At 37.6% G+C, this 16,521-nt stretch overlaps 2 protein-coding genes across 10 annotated transcripts in view; one reads left to right on the top strand and one right to left on the bottom strand.

Annotated features, from left to right (window-relative positions):
- The window catches only part of CEP290 (centrosomal protein 290), a 91,797-nt gene extending 82,792 nt beyond the window's left edge, over nucleotides 1–9,005 (bottom strand). For all 6 annotated transcript variants that reach the window (XR_002079106.2, XR_008419658.1, XR_008419660.1 and 3 more), the window contains exons 1-6: nucleotides 8,726–9,005; nucleotides 8,034–8,163; nucleotides 7,815–7,892; nucleotides 6,776–6,845; nucleotides 6,465–6,511; nucleotides 3,790–3,933 (exon numbers count right to left, since the gene is read on the bottom strand). Coding sequence is in view for 1 of the 6 variants with exons in the window: in XM_019446374.2 (XP_019301919.2) it covers nucleotides 3,790–3,933; nucleotides 6,465–6,511; nucleotides 6,776–6,845; nucleotides 7,815–7,892; nucleotides 8,034–8,135 (441 nt within the window). In the remaining 5 variants the exon portion in view is untranslated. The remainder of the gene's footprint in view (nucleotides 1–3,789; nucleotides 3,934–6,464; nucleotides 6,512–6,775; nucleotides 6,846–7,814; nucleotides 7,893–8,033; nucleotides 8,164–8,725) is intronic.
- A 151-nt stretch (nucleotides 9,006–9,156) lies between these two features.
- TMTC3 (transmembrane O-mannosyltransferase targeting cadherins 3) overlaps nucleotides 9,157–16,521 on the top strand; it is a 59,694-nt gene continuing 52,329 nt past the window's right edge. For all 4 annotated transcript variants that reach the window (XR_002079108.2, XR_002079109.2, XR_002079107.2 and 1 more), the window contains exon 1: nucleotides 9,157–9,317. The gene's annotated coding sequence lies outside the window, so the exon portion shown is untranslated. The remainder of the gene's footprint in view (nucleotides 9,318–16,521) is intronic.

Raw genomic sequence — 16,521 nt, 5'->3', positions numbered from 1 at the left:
ATCCGTTGTCCAAACCCCAGCCCTCTTATGACCTTTCACTTTTCTGCTTTTGCCTCTTATTCAAGGAAAAAATAAAATATCAGTGGTTTGCAATTATAATACATTTAAGTCTATAATAAATAACCAAATCAGTATGTGAACCTTGATGGAACCTTGGATATTGGGTGGAGGACTGTGAAGGGCATTATTAGGCCAATAGAAAAAAATATGTTTATAGACTAGATAGTAGAGTATTGAATAAATATTAAATTTCCTGCATATGGTAATTATATAGTGGTTATTTTGGGGAATACACTTTTTAGGAGAGACATGCTGAAATATTTCAGTGTGAAGTATCATCTTATCTGCAGTCAACTCTTAACTGACGCAGCAAAGAGAAAGAGAGGGAGATATGTGTTTACAAAGATACTGACAGAAGGGCACCTAGGTGGCTCAGTCCATTGGGAGTCTGACTTTGGCTCAGGTCATGATCTCACAGTTTGTGGGTTTGAGCCCCACATCAGGCTCTGTGTTGAGAGCTCAGAGCCTGGAGCCTGCTTTGGATTCTGTGTCTCCCTCTCTCCTCCTCCCCTGCTTGTGTTCTGTCTCTGTCTCTCAAAAATAAATATTCAAAAAAGATTTTTTCTTAAAACAAAGAAACTGACAGGTAAAATAAATGTGGTAAAATTTTGATAATTGGGGAATCTGTATGAAAAGTATATGCATGTTTATTTGATAGTTTTCAAAATAAAAAGGTTACAGAAAGTTTATAACAAAATGCAAAATGCTACACAAATTTGAGGAGTTTACCTACTACTACTATCATCATCACCATCATCATCATCCTTATCATCATCATCAGCTAGGAGGTAAGAAACAGTCCCATCGTTTATGAATTGGAAAATTTTAACAAGGACAGAGATGTAAAGAACACTGAAGCATTTAACACTACTCATGCTCCTTTCTCTTAGTTTGTCAAACATCACATTTTTTATTTTTGTCCTTTCTAAAGTGTTGTTCCTTGAAGCACCTCTTCCTATTCATTAGACATTTCTCAGAGATCGCCTTACAGTCATTTCTATGGCTTCAATATCTATGTTGATAACTCACAAATCATCATCCACACTTTCTTTCATGAATTCCAAATCCATAGATCTCTTTTGTGAATATGCCCACTGGGACCTTGGACTCAACATGTATAAAAGTGAAAACTAATTGCACACCTTCTAAACCCCTCCTGCATCCCTCCTTAGTGGGGCCCCTCTCCTTTCCTCCCTCTCGTCTGACAATCAATCATTCACTACATCCAATTACACCTACCTCTCTAAACGTGTCTCCAGCCCTTAATCCCTTGAGTTATGACTTTAATTAGTCCATCATTGGCACCTGCCTGAATTACCACACCTGTCTCCTTACTATTCCTAGTCCCCTTCAATCCACTCTCTCTAAAGCTGAATAAATTTCAAAAATATAGATCTCATCATGATATTCTTGGATTCAAAATTCTTCATTGGTTCCTTTTAGGAAAAAGAGCAAATTCCTTAGAAACTGACCTGTGCTTATCTCTCCAGAGGATCACAAATGTTTGAACTAGGAAGGCAGGATAGTATAGTGGTTTAGAACACAGACTCACTGAGTAAGTTTGGATTTAAATCCTGGTCTTACAACTTATTATTTCTGTAATCATGGACAATTAATCTTTCTGTGCCTCAGTTTCCTCATCTATAGCATGGGGAAATGTTACCTATCTTATATGATAAGTATGAAATGAGGAATAAAAAATGAGTGCATATAAGGTAACTGGCAATTAGTAAGGATTCTATACTAGCTATTTTACTTATATTTCAGCCAGAATGAGTAACTGTAGTTCCCTGAATTCACCATGCCATCTCTTCCCTCTAGATCTTAGCAAATGCTGTATCTTCAGCCCAGAATGCCATTTCTTTAACCACCAAGGCCATCCCATTCCCTTGCCAGACTAACTCCTACTTCACTCTTAGTTTACAAATCAACTTCCTGAACCTCAAGATTGATTTAGATATCCCACCCCAGAGTATCATCCATGTTACATTTGTTATTGACAATGAATATCAAGAAGCATAATATTATTGCCCTGTCTCTGGCAAGCTGTGAATACTCAATAAAACTGAATGACTGGTTAAGGGCAAAGAAGAAATTGCCAACAACTCATATTCATATTCCATCTCAAAGAATCTAGCAACTAGAATGGTATACAGCCTATGTATTCAAGCTCTCTGTGTATGTACCTATGAATAAAGATAGTAGTCTAAGAAGAATGGACAAGGTAGTTGTGATTCACTAAGGGTATGTGGTATGAATGGCAAAAAAGTTGACTAATACATGGGCTAGACAGAAGAACAATGGTCTAGAAAACCACAAACATCCCAACAAGCAATTCCATTACTGTAGATCATAGGTTAAATCCCTTATGATTATTTTTTTTAACACTTATTTTTGAGACACAAAGACAGAGACAAAGCATGAGTGGGGGAGGGGCAGAGAGAGAATGGGGAGACACAGAATCTGAAGCAGGCTCCAGGTTCTGAGCTGTCAGCACAGAGCTGGATGCGCGGCTCAAACCCACGAACTGTGAGATCATGACCTGAGCCAAAGTTGGATGCTTAACCGACTGAGTCACCCAGGCGCCCCCAAATCCTTTATGATTATTAAGAAAGCCATAGGTCTATTACGTTTTACTGAGTCAACTAAACAGACAATCCTCTAAGAACTTATTTCTAATCTTTAGGCGCCATTAATCCATACTTTTTCCACTACAACAAGTGTATAAATAGCTCACTCTTATATGAATCTTCTAAATTATATAAGAAAATGGATACAGCAAGAATAGGGATGTTTTTCCTTACAAATAAATTTATAACAGATTCTTTTAAATAGCAACATCACCTTATAATCATTGTTGTTTATTTAAAATTTACCACCTTCGGGGCGCCTGGGTGGCTCAGTCGGTTGAGCGGCCGACTTCAGCTCAGGTCATGATCTCGTGGTCCGTGAGTTCGAGCCCCGTGTCGGGCTCTGTGCTGACAGCTCAGAGCCTGGAGCCTGTTTCAGATTCTGTGTCTCCCTCTCTCTGACCCTCCCCTGTTCATGCTCTGTCTCTCCCTCTCTCAAAAATAAATAAAAAACGTTAAAAAAATTTTTTTTTAATTTACCACCTTCTATTTCTAAGAGAACAATGGACAAAATAAGATTCTCAGGATGTAATACACCATTCACTTAAAGGACACAAAGGTAGAGAAAGCTTCTGAGAATCTGGGATGGGACAGTTACCACACTTGGGCAGCAGATTTTGTATAAGTTGACTGACAGGTGAGGCAAATTAGGAAACATGTTGTTTTCCGACAGGAATTTACAAATTCATCTGCCAAAAATTTTGCCCTCAAACTAAATTTAAGTGTACACTGCATGAATTATCTTAAAAATAACAAGGAATAACCTAAAAGGTAATGACTATATTTGTATAAATGATGAAATATTATGATTTAAAATATGCATTGATTTACAAAATGTTGGCATTAACACAACTTAAGAACCTTTACTTTTTTATGGATAGCTATTTATTGCATAAAGTTGAGGTACTCTTGAAGACAAGGAATTTGATTTAAAGATGTGATGACAACATGAACAGTGATGTAAAACCGTAGAGATAAGTATACAGTACATCAATTCTCACATAAAACATACTAACTGATACTTACCACTATAAAATGCATAATCAGGTGTTTTTACGTAACTTAAATGGTTAAGATTCATTGAAAAAATGTTCCTTACTTGTTCATTAACTTTCTTCTCTTTCTCCAACTCCTTTTCCATGTCCTCCAATTCTCTATCTTTTTGTTCCAATTGCTTTTCAAGTTGGCGGATTTCATCACGTAAAAACCGAGTGTCACGACCACCTGCAGATTGCTGAGCCATCTTAAATTAAACCAAAACTATAAATCAATCTCATTATAATTGGAGAATCAACAATAAACTGACTTTAAATTTGTATTATAATCAGCACCAGATGTTTAAAATCATGTTAGCTTAAGAACCTGTTTTTAAAACTGTTAATTTGAGCTTTAGTTTGCAGACTGGCAAGCCCTTAAACTTTTTCTGAGCCACCCACAGCTACAAATGGACTGTCAATCATTCAGGCTCTATTATAACCACTGAGCCACAGACCCCAGACTAAACCACACAGGCAGAGAACACAGGCAATGAGCTATGAAGGCTTCTCCTGAGCATCAGAACTCTGAAACCAGGCTACAACTCACCAGGGCCTCCACCCAGTCGCTGACCTCTGGTGCTCTTAACCTGCCCTTTCCCTCAGACTCTCTTTAGACCATTGCTGTCTAACAGGACTTTCTAGGATAATGGAAATGTTCTCTGCACAGTAGAGTACTACAACCACTACCTACATGTGGCTTTGAGCACTTGAAATGTGGCTACTGCAACTACAGAACTGAATTTTTAATTTTAATTGTAATGAATTTAAGTTTAAATAGCCATTTGCAAATAACCACAAGTGATTAGTGTTACTATACTAGATTGGCCTAGACTAAGGTCATCTTTAAAATCTTGTGTGTATTTCATATATTAAAAAATAAAAAAATAAAATAAAATAAAATAAAAAAAATAAAAAAATAAAAAAATAAAAAATAAAATCTTGTGCCAGATTGGGCACCTGGCTGGCTTAGTAAGTAGGGCATTCAACTCTTGATCTCATGGTCATGAGTTCGAGCCTCACATTAGGGGTAGTTTACTTTAAAAAAAAAAAAAAAATCTTATAGCAAATTAAATCCATTTCACTTCATGTTCCTGTTATTTGGACTCATAGTCCAAAACATCCTTTTGTCATCTACCTGTCTCACATTCATCTCTTTACAATACAGTTGTCTTAATCCTATATAATACTTTTCTCACTTTTTTCCTCCTTCAGAAAACCTTCCATTGTGCTCTCAAAAATCAAGATAAATTTTTTATACCCCCAGCCCTTTTACTGAATCATACTCTCCATCTCCCTGCCTTAGGTCCAATTTGGTTCCTTTAATATACTAATTCCTTTGGAAGTCTTTTAATTGGGAGATGCTCATTCTTTCACATCCCATAGACCTTAGGGTCAAGACATGGTGTTGATTTACCTCAACCTGCAACTTCCAGGCTATCCTTCCTCCATCATTTTGTGAAAATTCCAGCTGCTTTGAATTCCACATGATATCCAGTTATCTAATCCCTACCTACTCAGGGTAGTAGCAAACTACTAACTTCCCAACTGTTCCCTCTCAAAATTCATTGAGAATTTTTGGCACATGGCTCCTAGTCTTCCACAAAAAGCCCCACTAAGCAGTTTCCACATCCATATAACTCTCATTCTGGTCTCTCTCTCTCACTTTTTTTTTTTTTTTTTTTTTTACATGCTTCTTGAATTCACTATAGCCTCCCACTTTCATGCCCACACCAGAACATTGTGCCAGCAGAAACATTCTCTCATGATTCCTAGTATACCTGCCCTCTGACCTCACAGGACCCTCTAATCCCTGGACTCCACTCTAACCTCTCCCACCAATCAAATCTTGATTTCTTTACCCATCAGCTGACATTTCATAATCACCACATCAACCACTTTCTTACTAGTATCTCCCACAGCCCTATCCTTCCATTCCACAGCAGGTACCTGGCTAAACACCAACAGAATGAGTCCAACTTCAGAATTAATTTAGTAAGTATTAACTGAGAGTGGCTGATATTCTTCTAGGAGATGGATATACAGTAGGGGATAAAAAATAACTCCTCCCAGTTCACAGTTAATAAGTGAAAGAATCAGGATTTGAACTCAAATCATCTGACTCTATATCTCCTAATCTCCACTTCATTCTCCACTATTTTTGAAGCTTAATCTTCCTTAAAATTTGACCATATATCTTCCCCTCTTATTTTTAGCAATCCCTCCAATCTCTCCACTTCCAGGTACTAAACCTACAAACATAAAAGCTCCTATACACATCCATTCTTCCTATTAAAAAGAAGGTCTTTTCTCCCTTTTAAAGGCTAATTTTTGTAGCACATTCCTTCCCACATTCTCAGGAATTTCAATGTCTTGGTTCCTTAACACTACATTCATATTTTGGCTCTTAGCTTTCTCAAAAGCTACTTCTTCTGCCATATCCTTCTGTCACCATTCCTCAAATTCCCATATGCCTCCATGCCAACTCAGTTATTAGTAATCTTCTGTATAACCCTCTAGTCTGTAAACTTCAGGTTATTTAATGTTTTTATTTTGTTCACAACTGAATGCTCAATTCTTAGAATTTAAAGTATGTAATAAATATATAATATATGTTGAACAATTAATTATGAACACAATATCACTCTTGTGATTTTCCAGACAACAGAAAATTGTAAAAGTATTAATTCAAAGTAATGAAATTAACAATTACACCCTAGGGAAATACAAAAGGACATACCTCCAGTTCGTTTTCCAGTTTCATTACTTTAGTTTTTAATTGATTTTCTATTAAAAAAAAAGTTTCAATTGGTCAGATTTATCTCAAAACAAACTTTTACATAAATTTCAATAAAGTAATAAAATTATTTTTAAAGACTCCATCATGATTGTAATAAGGTAACATAAGAGAAAGTAACTTCTATACCTCATCCATAAAACAGGAGTTCTACACATGTCTTTCAAAGTAAGTTGGGAATACACACATTTTATAGAATATGTTAAACGGAGTCCCCTATTGGACACTATGATAAACTTCTTCCAGGGCATTACCGAATTTTGCTTGTTCTTCTCCAGCTTTTTCAACTTCCTCCAAAGCTAGTTCTACTTCTTGAGCTTTCATCTAAACATTTAAAAAGAAAAGTTATTTCAATATGCCTTTACAAAAGCACTGAAAACAAGGACTTTGTTTCATTTGCTTTCCTAGTATTTAATGCCTTCAGTACGTGGGATATGGAGATTTTCAGTAAATGTTTGTTGAATAGATGACTTTCTTATTTAAGGATATGACAGCTTCAAAATATCTTTGATTCCTCTTTTTCTCCTCAATCTCATACGTGGTAATGTAACTTTTCTAATGTTCTAATTTTTCCGTAATGTTTTCTACTATCTTTTCCTATTCCAATTGTCATTATTCTAGTCCAGAATCTTATGTTTAACCTCCTTCACAACGTTCTGTCTAAACAGCTTCAATTCCCTTCATTCTGTCCTTTTAACATACCTAGTTTAGCCTTCCTAAGGAATACTTTTGAATCAATCAATTGTGGCTCAAAAATCCTAACAGTTCCTCATAGGCAATAGCATAAAATACACTTAGACTACTGTAAACTATACCCAACATTTATTTTCTCTACAATTTACTATTAACTTTCTGCACCTGTCTCCTCAAATGTAAAGAATAAGCACATTTTCTAGTCCCAGTTTTTATTTAGGGTGATTTCTACCTGCAGTATACTCATTGGCCTTTGCCCTTTATGAGGCCTCTCACACCAAAATCTCTCCCCCTCCTAACAAATCCCTACAGAAGTCATTCATAGTTTTCATTCTGACTTCAGAATTATGTTAACATAATTAACAAAGGACCTCCGTATGTTATTTTTAAACACCCCCATCCTGTTTCCCTTATACATTCTTCTAGGAACTTTAGAGCAGAAACTAGCAATGTTTTGCACACTAAAATCCTTAATCCACATTTGAAGCAATCTCATTTTCAGTGATCTTGGTACTTTCATAAAGATTAACTTATTTAAGAACAGTTCCTTAAACGTCCTCTAATAGTCAAAACCATTGTTAAAACCCACAGCATACAAACCTTCATTAGTGATTGAGTAATTCTGAAAAGGTGTATCACATTTTCTTGACTTGCATGTTTTAGCTCACTTATTTCCACCTAAGTAAAGAGAAAGCAACTATTTTATATTTTATAACCCTTAGGCAAAATATGAGAACTCTTCCATTTGTGACATTCATTGATTTCGTGGACAACTTAATCATCAAACAAACAACTATGTATTGTTTATCAGTTAAGCACCTTGGATAAGGAAACCAGTAAATTATCTGCCAATTCTTCTTGACGAGGCAGGTCATCTGGGTCAACTTTTATTATTTCTTTCCAGTTTATATTAGGTGGCATCGTGAAATCTTTCACTGCGCTTTACCTTCTGTAACAAAACAGGTGGGTATTAGCATTTTCAATGTAAACAACATTACTGTTTTTGTAGATTACATCATTATAACTCTAAGATGTTAGCAAAGAGCAATGGCTCCTTAATTGTATGACGGATATACATATATACAGATATATATAGCCTTGATCAAAATTACAGCTGGCACAAACCAGCAGATGCTGCACCAGCTGAATAAACTACAAGTTCCCTTCCTAAGACTCATCTAGATAAGAACTAAGGTTCTGCGTCTCCTCCTCTACGCCCCCCCTTACCACTAGAGGCGCTCGAATATCTAATGGTGCCAAGCGCGGGGCTGCCTGGAAGGCTGAAAATGAATCCTGATTCGGAGAAGCAGGAACTGGGGGTAAAAAGGGTGCGGAAACGGCTGAAATGGGCGCAGGTAGGCCGAGGAAACCAGGGCCGAAGCTAGAAGACAAATGGGTCGCCAACCAAAGACTACGGAGCAGGGAAGCTAGGCTGTTACATACGGGCCCTGAGGCTTAAAGAACCTGCTTGGAAAGAAACTTGCTGCTCCCTCTCACCAAAATCCACCCACCTAACCAAGGATGGCAACCAGCAGCGTCCCCTCATCTGCCGCACGGACCAAGCTTGGTCCCGCCGCTACGCCCGACCGCTCCACAGCGCGCTTCCACCGGGTCTCTGGATCCCGCCAACTGGTCCAGTGCAATCAAGAGCGGCAGCGGCTGCTAGGCGACACCATTCCCCACCCAGCTAAAGACGGAACAAGGCCCCGGATGCGAGGGGAGCCTACATTTCACGACCTTGGGTGATGCTTTGCGTTTAGATTCTCCTGCAAGGTCCCTTGTACTCTCTGTTAAAGACTGGGAGAAGGTGAGGGATGAGGACTCCAAATCCCAGAGTGCAGTTCTGCATGCAATATTTGTGCATGCTGGGAAATGAAGTCTCTGAGATGTGGAGGTAGGCTGTTCCCGGCGTGCAATGCGGGAGGCTGCGACGGTGCTGGGGTGGTGGGGGAACGACCCGGAGGCGGGAGGCGCAGTGGCTGAGGCGCGTGTGCGCCGGTGACCAGAATTAGATAGACCATGACTGTGCCTTCGGTGGCGTCACTCGCTGGGCCGCTTTTCCTGAGATTTCCCTAAGCCGTCTCCTGGTGGAACTGCTCCCAGGTGAGGTCGGGCTACGGGTCAGCGGCGGGGGAGGAGTTGAGGGGAGCGGTCCCGGCTTAACGAAGCTCGTGCTTTGGGGCGGAAGGACTCGGTCCAGGTCTGAAGAGGTGGGAAGCACCCTTCTCCTTAGGGGTTTGCAAACGTTCCCCGGGTGGTGCCCTCTGTAAGAAGAAAAAGTTTTAGTTTTCTTTGCTCTCAGAATCCATTCAGTATAGTGGAGTGGGGCCGCGCCGCCAAGATCGTGATTTCGGGGTGAGTAAAGAATCGAGAAAAGGACACATTCTTTTCTGTCCGCCTTACCTGTAGCACCGTAGCCTTCGTGGATCGGAGGACCTGAAGGTTGAGGTACTGGCATAGAGTGAAGGCTCCAGAGAGGGGAGTTCAGAATTTGTCCAGGCTACTGCTGGGGTGGAGAGAGAAGGGCCTCAGTATTCACCAGCCCGGAAACTGTCACTTGCTTGGTTACCGAAGATGCCCTTATATGAAAGTGTTCTCAGGTGTTTACAGTTCTTTTGGACAAAGTTTCCCCATCCTGCTGCGCTCAGCCATTCTGAAATATAATACACTAGTAGGTAACTTTCTGAAAAAGCCTTAAACTTGAAATGACATTTTCAACTGTTTGGACCATTGCCTCTTACAGTTATCTTCTTTTTAGGACTTTTTCTTAATTGTAATTGATATATTTTCCTTCTGAAAATATACAGATTTTTTTCCAAACCACGTGTTTGGGTAAAACAAATAGCTCAGTAAAAAATAAAAACATACCGATTTCGTAAGATACAAATCTGATGAATGTCTTTAAAATGTAGGAATGATGATTTTGTTGTATCCTTTACGGAGATTATATGCCACATAAAGTTCATTATCTTTTTCACATGCTTACATTACATCCCCAGAACCTGCGTACCTTGTAACTCTAAGTTTTACCTTTTGACTAGTCTGTTCTTTGTTTCAATGAGTTCGTTTTTGTTTTTTGGTTGTTTTGGTTTTTGTTGTTGTTGTTGTTGTTTTAGATTGCACATGTTAGATCATACGGTATTTGTCTTTTTCCGTCTGACTTATTTCACTTAGCATAATGCTCCCAGGGTCCTTCCATGTTGTCCCAAATTGCAAGATTTCATTCTTTTCATGGCTGAGTAATGTTCCATTGTATGTATATACCACATTTTCTTGATTCATCTGCCAGTGGTCACTTAAGGTATTTCCACGTCTTGGCTATTGTAAATAATTCTGCAATGGATATGGAGGGTATCTGCAATGGATATCTCATCTAGATAGTGGTTTCATTTGCTTCGGATGTATATCCAGAAGTGTAATTGCTTGATAATATGGTAGTTCTGTTTTAAATCGTGAGTGACCTCCTGGCTGTTTTCCATAGAGGCTGCACTGGTTTACATTCCCACCAACAGTGTGCGAGGGTTCTCTCTTCTCCACATCCTTGACCACAGTTGTTATCTTTTGTCTTCATGATGACAGTTAACTGACAGGTGTGCGGTGGTGTCTCAGGGTTTTGATTTGCATTTTCCTGCTGTAGTGATATTGAGCACCTTTTCATGTACCTGTTGGCCATTTGTAAGTCTTTGGAAGAAGTTCTTTTGTTTTTTTGTTTGTTTAAATGTTTATTTTTGATAGAAAGAATGGGAGAGGGGCAAAGAGAAGAAGACAGAGAATCCCAAGCAGGCTCTGCCCTGACAAAAAAAAAAAAGAAACTCTGGGCTCAAACTCACGCACCTGTGAGGTCAAGACCTGAGCTGGAATCAAGAGTTGGACTCTTAACTGACTGAGCCACCCAGGTGCCTATGCCTGTTTTTAAATCAGATTCTTTTGTTTTTTTTGCTGTTGAGCTGTTTAAGTTCCTTACATATTTCAGATACTAATCCTTTATCAGATGTATGATTTGCAGGTATTTTCTCCCATTCCATAAGTTGCCTTTTCATTTTGTTAATAGTTTGGTGTGCAGAAGCTTTTTAATGTTGTCCCACTTGTTTATTTTTCCTTTTTGCTTTTGGTTTCAAATCCAAAAAAAAAAATCATTGTCAAGGTCAGTGTCGAGGAGCTTACCTTTATGTTTACTTCTAGGAGTTTTATAGTTTCGGGTCTTACATTCAAGTCTTTAATCCATTTTGTATTGATTTTTGTGAGTACTGTAAGATTATGCACTTTCATTCTTTCACATGTGGCTCTCCAGTTTTCCCAACACCAGTTATTAGACTCTACTTTCTTCCTTACGTATTTTTGGTCCTTTGTTCATTTCTGGGCTATCTTGTTCCATTAATCTATATATTTTATGGAAATGCCATAACTATACAAATGCCAATACTATAACTTTGTCACACTATCTCACTTACTCTTCATCACAGTCCAGTGGAGTAGGTGCCTATATTGTCCTCATTTTCCAACTAAGTTAAAAAACTTAAGCTTGGAGAAGTTAAGTACTGTGCTTAAATAGTGTGATATTGGGCATGGATCTTTCTGGCTGGAGAACATTCTCTTGACTGCCATACTACCTCCTCAGGCATGCTGGGACCAGTATCTGTGGAGTGCTTCTTCTTCAGTCTTGCTGTCTGTAGTAAATATCACATTCTAATGATGTAACTTTGTTTACTCAAGAATTTGAATTACGTTTTTCATGTTCAGTTTTTAATTCATAATTTAGCAAGGAAGAGATGAGATCTAATCATGTGCTTAAAACTGCATATTTATTTTCGTGGAATCTGATTTTTCTGTAGCACCTTGTTTTTTTTCTTGTTTTTCATTCATTATCACTATTCTGTATATTCATTTACTAGTTTCGTTTGTCTGTTTTCATCTTTACTACTCTTAGTTCCCCTCATCCTCTTGTTCACATTTATATTGCCAGCATCTCAAGGTACCTGGTCTAATGGTAAATTGTATTTTCACTTTTCAGAAGTGAAAATAAATTCAGAGAACCTAAGTAATTTCCTAATAGTTAATGAACCCAAGACTGTTACCCAGATCTCAATTACAGTCCTGACAAAATGCAAAATCTTGCTTAAATTTCATTTTTTTTTACTCTAACAGTATTTTTGAGCTTGTACACTGTCCTAGCATTGACTTATAACCTCCTTAGGAGCTTTCCAGGTGTAATCCGAAACTGGCTTCTGAACATGGAGGGCAGAGAGACAAAGGGGAAGGCCATTCCAGGTTGGAAGGTGGCAGCTTCACTAAGTAAAGGGTACTTACCTATGAGGCTTGTCTTGCATAGTGGAAAGACTAATGAACCCCTGCACCCACCCAATCTGAAAAGTTTATATAGAGAGGCCTTAATTGGGTTCAGTCAAGTATATTGTGCAGGTGTTCTCAAAACCATATCATTATCTCAAGGCTATGTCCTTGCAGTAGCCTTTGGGATAGCAAAGCTTGCATGAAAAGCAAACAACCCACATTCCAACTGGAGGGGACAGATCACTTGGGCCCAATTTATAGATCAGCTGGCAGTCACATTTGTTTTTTGTTTTTTTTAAGTTTATTTTGGCGTGCAGGTGGGGAAAAGGCAGAGGGGGAGAAAAAGAGAATCCCGAGCTGACTCTGTGCTGTCAGCACAGAGCCCTATGCGGGGCTCAATCCCACAAACGTGACCTGAGCCAAAATCAAAAATCGGAGGTTTAACCAACTGGCCCACTCAGGCCCCCCTGTCAGTCACATCTTTTCAATGACCTTCCCCAACAGCTAGACAAGGGCGATACAACAGGAAACAAGTTTGCTATGGTCTAGGTCCTTATGCATTATAGTATGTACGTAGCTGTGAATCAAATTTAACTCAAGTTCTACTTCAGTCACTCTAATTTTGAGGAATATCACTAAAACTGTTGTTTTTTTTATCATATTTTCTGCATCAGTCAGTTTTTACCAAGAGAAGAGTGATACCAAGAGATGTGATAATTTTATAAATGTCCCTGCTACAGGAATACTTGCCTGGACCTGCCTTCTGTCTTCTCTCTGGTTTTATGAGCAGTTTTATTTAATCAAAATCATTTCACAAAAAAGACTTTCCCTTTTGTAATTGCTACCTCTGTTCCCTGTATCAGTCAACTAATTTTGTTCAGATGTTATTTCCATTCCCTTTTTTGCTGCTTTATCAAGAAAACGAATGGTAGGTTATTTTCCAGCATCTATAATAAAGCATAACCATGAGAACTTTAGTATCCACTGTGTATAAAATATTTCATTTAGTCTGTTCTAGTAGAGAAGACTCAGTGTGCAGCAAGCTGACGCTTGTCTCTTGACATGAGACTGGAAAGATTAGGAAGAGTCAGAGTAAATACTTCATAAACTTTGCAGGCCAAAGTTTTATACACTTTAAAATAGTCATAAAATATAGATTATTCTTATTGAAGAAGATCATGAAATTATTGAACTGAGAGAACTCTACTTTCCAGGTTAAATAGTCACAAATTCATATAAAATTTTCCTGTAGGTTTATTTTTTCCACAATTGTACTACTGGATTTTTAGAAAAAGGGGTACATGGTAACAAACACCTATGAGAATCTCATCTTTGATATAATGGTCAAGTAAGCATTTTTGCTTTCCTTTCTTTATGTTTAACAAGCATGTAAGGTACTATCATCTCTAGGTAAAGAAAGAGAAGCATTGAACCCCCTCTCCATGTCACAAGGCTTCTCATTTGCAGTGAGCTTGAGCTTGGAGCAGAAGACAATCCCTAAAGTTAAATCAAGTTGAGGGTTTTGATTATTATGTTGGCATTGAGCACGTCAATTACTGAATGGAACTGTTTGCAACTTAATGTGATTGTATAACTCTTAATTACCTAACTATATTTAGAAATCCTGGGAACTGTCCAAGTTTTTAAAAGTAACATTTTATAACCTTATGTTTTGTAAACCTTTAAATTCAACCTAAAAGTCTTATTATGTTTGTAAACTTACACGCCCCCCCCACCCCCCTTTTTTATATAACTCAAATTGAAAGGACTAAATGCATAAGCTACATTTAAAACTTGGTTAAATTGCCTTAATTTAAAATTTCATTTATAATTTTAATGTATTTTTATTATTTTTTTAATGTTTATTTTTGAGAGAGAGCATGAGCATGGGAGGGGCAGAGAGAGAGGGGGAGACAGAATTTGAAGCAGGCTCTGTGCTGAGAGCAGAGAGCCAGATAGGAGGCTCAAACTCAGGAACCCGTGAGATCATGACCTGAGCCGAAGTCGGATGCTTAACCAACTGAGCCTAATTTTTATTCAAGGACTCAAGACACCTGACTTAAAAAGCAAAATTTTCTCAATACTTAAAACAATTTGTATACACCTAATAAATTAAACTTAAAACTATAGCAACTCCCAAGTCCTTACAAAAATTCCAATATATTTGCAAACTTGGCTAAATTAGTATACTTTTCAGCTAAAAAGCCTAAATCCACAAACTGCATGGCCAATAATTTAATATTATGTATATTTTACATATCATTGTGTCATATAAAATTGCATTTTAAATTCTTTTTGAAGCTAATATATCAAGAGTCTACAGTGTATAAGATTCTTCTGAACAATATAAGTACTCTAATAATCAAATACATGTTAATTCCCAAATATAACTGTGAAGTAGTAAAACCACAGGTTTAATTTACTCCTATTTCCTCTATTTATTTTAATTTTTCCTGTGGTGAGAATGTTTAACCAAATAGTTTAACAGCAGTTTGGGGTAAGAACTCCAAGTGTCACCAGGTCAGGGACCTGACATTATTTATGGGAGAGAGGTTTCTGACCGATACACAAGACCTGATTTTCATCTATCCCATGGTGGATGTTCTGAGTTGTTTTGTTTTCCTAAATTTCAATTACACACACACACACACACACACACACACACACACACACACACACTGTAAGAGTAACATGGTTCTCACCCATTCGGTGCTCTGTTTATATCTTCTTGGGAGTGTTGTTCAAGAACTTTCTGACCTATTCTAGTATGAAGTGGTTAGTTGACTTGCTTGCATGGTTGTCATTCTGGGTATTTCTTTTTTTGCTTTGTTTTGTTTAGTTTTTGTTTTCTTTTGGGTATTTCTTTTGTTGCTATCTTGCATTGGATCCCGTCTCCTGATTTCCCTCTCTCTGTTTCTTAGTATACTCCCTAATTTTACTGGTATACATCTTCTATTAGTTTCCTGAAAAGAGGAGACAGAGGTAATGTTTTTAAGACCTTGAATGTCTTAAAATATTTTTATTCTAGTTTCTTAGTTGGGTAATTTGTGTTTATTAACATAGAATTTTAGGTTGGAAATTATTATCCCTCAGAAACTTGAAGCATTACTCCCTTTTTCTTCTGCATCTAGCTTCCAGTACTAGTGAAAGAAAAAAAAAAGATTTGTTTGGATTCATAATCTTTGGTATGGAACCTGTTTTCTTTGTGGAAACTTTTAGAGTCCTTTTTGTTTGTTTCCAGAGTTGTAATATTTTATAAGATTCTATACCAGTTTGTAAAAAAGAGCTGGAGTGTCTCAAAATGTATATAGACAGACTTCTGGTTAACCCTCATTTTCAGTTTGCTACCTTTCTTCTGACTTGTGTCTTCTGTGTCAGACACCTTGTATTTCACCTATTTCAGAGAGGAAGTCTCTGATCTTCTCCTCTGCTATAGAAGAGGTCACTTGCCTGTACCCAATGGGAAAGGGGTCTAAATTCTAACAAATCCATATGTTCCAACCTATTTCTTGAGATCTTGTCACCAGTTTTGAGATTGATGCTGGCAGGGATGCAAAAAACTTTTTAAGTTTTCCACCTTAAGCTTTAGATTCACTTTCCTGAGCTCTGTTAGGTTACTTGCTAAATTTTGTTTTTCCAGCTTCCAAAACTTGCTATGATTGCCCCTCCAGTGGTGTTTATCCTTGGGAATTTATACCCCCCTTTCTTTTCTCTTTTAATACTTTGTCATTTTAGTGTGTAGTTGAGAATGAGTGAGGCAAATAATGCCTGGTCAGTCTCCAATCTTTAAACAAGTGCTATCAGCTTTTTCTATGATAATAAGGTATAAGGTCTTACTCTTTAGAGATGATAAATCACTTGTGGACTCAAGATAAACCCTTAGATAATTTTTCTTTTAGTTAAAACTATCCTTCAAAAGGTACAGCTAATTTCTTTTGGTGATTGGTAGCATTGGATTTTGCATTTCTTTAAGTGTAATATATTCTAAGGTTTTCCTATCCAATTCTAAAGGCACTTT

This window comes from Panthera pardus, unplaced genomic scaffold, assembly GCF_024362965.1.
Source record: "Panthera pardus isolate Hobbes unplaced genomic scaffold, ASM2436296v1 HiC_scaffold_6, whole genome shotgun sequence".
NCBI classification, from domain to species: domain Eukaryota; kingdom Metazoa; phylum Chordata; class Mammalia; order Carnivora; family Felidae; genus Panthera; species Panthera pardus.
The sequence above is the reverse complement of the archived record's forward strand: the minus strand, read 5'-3'. Positions and strand labels throughout refer to the sequence as shown.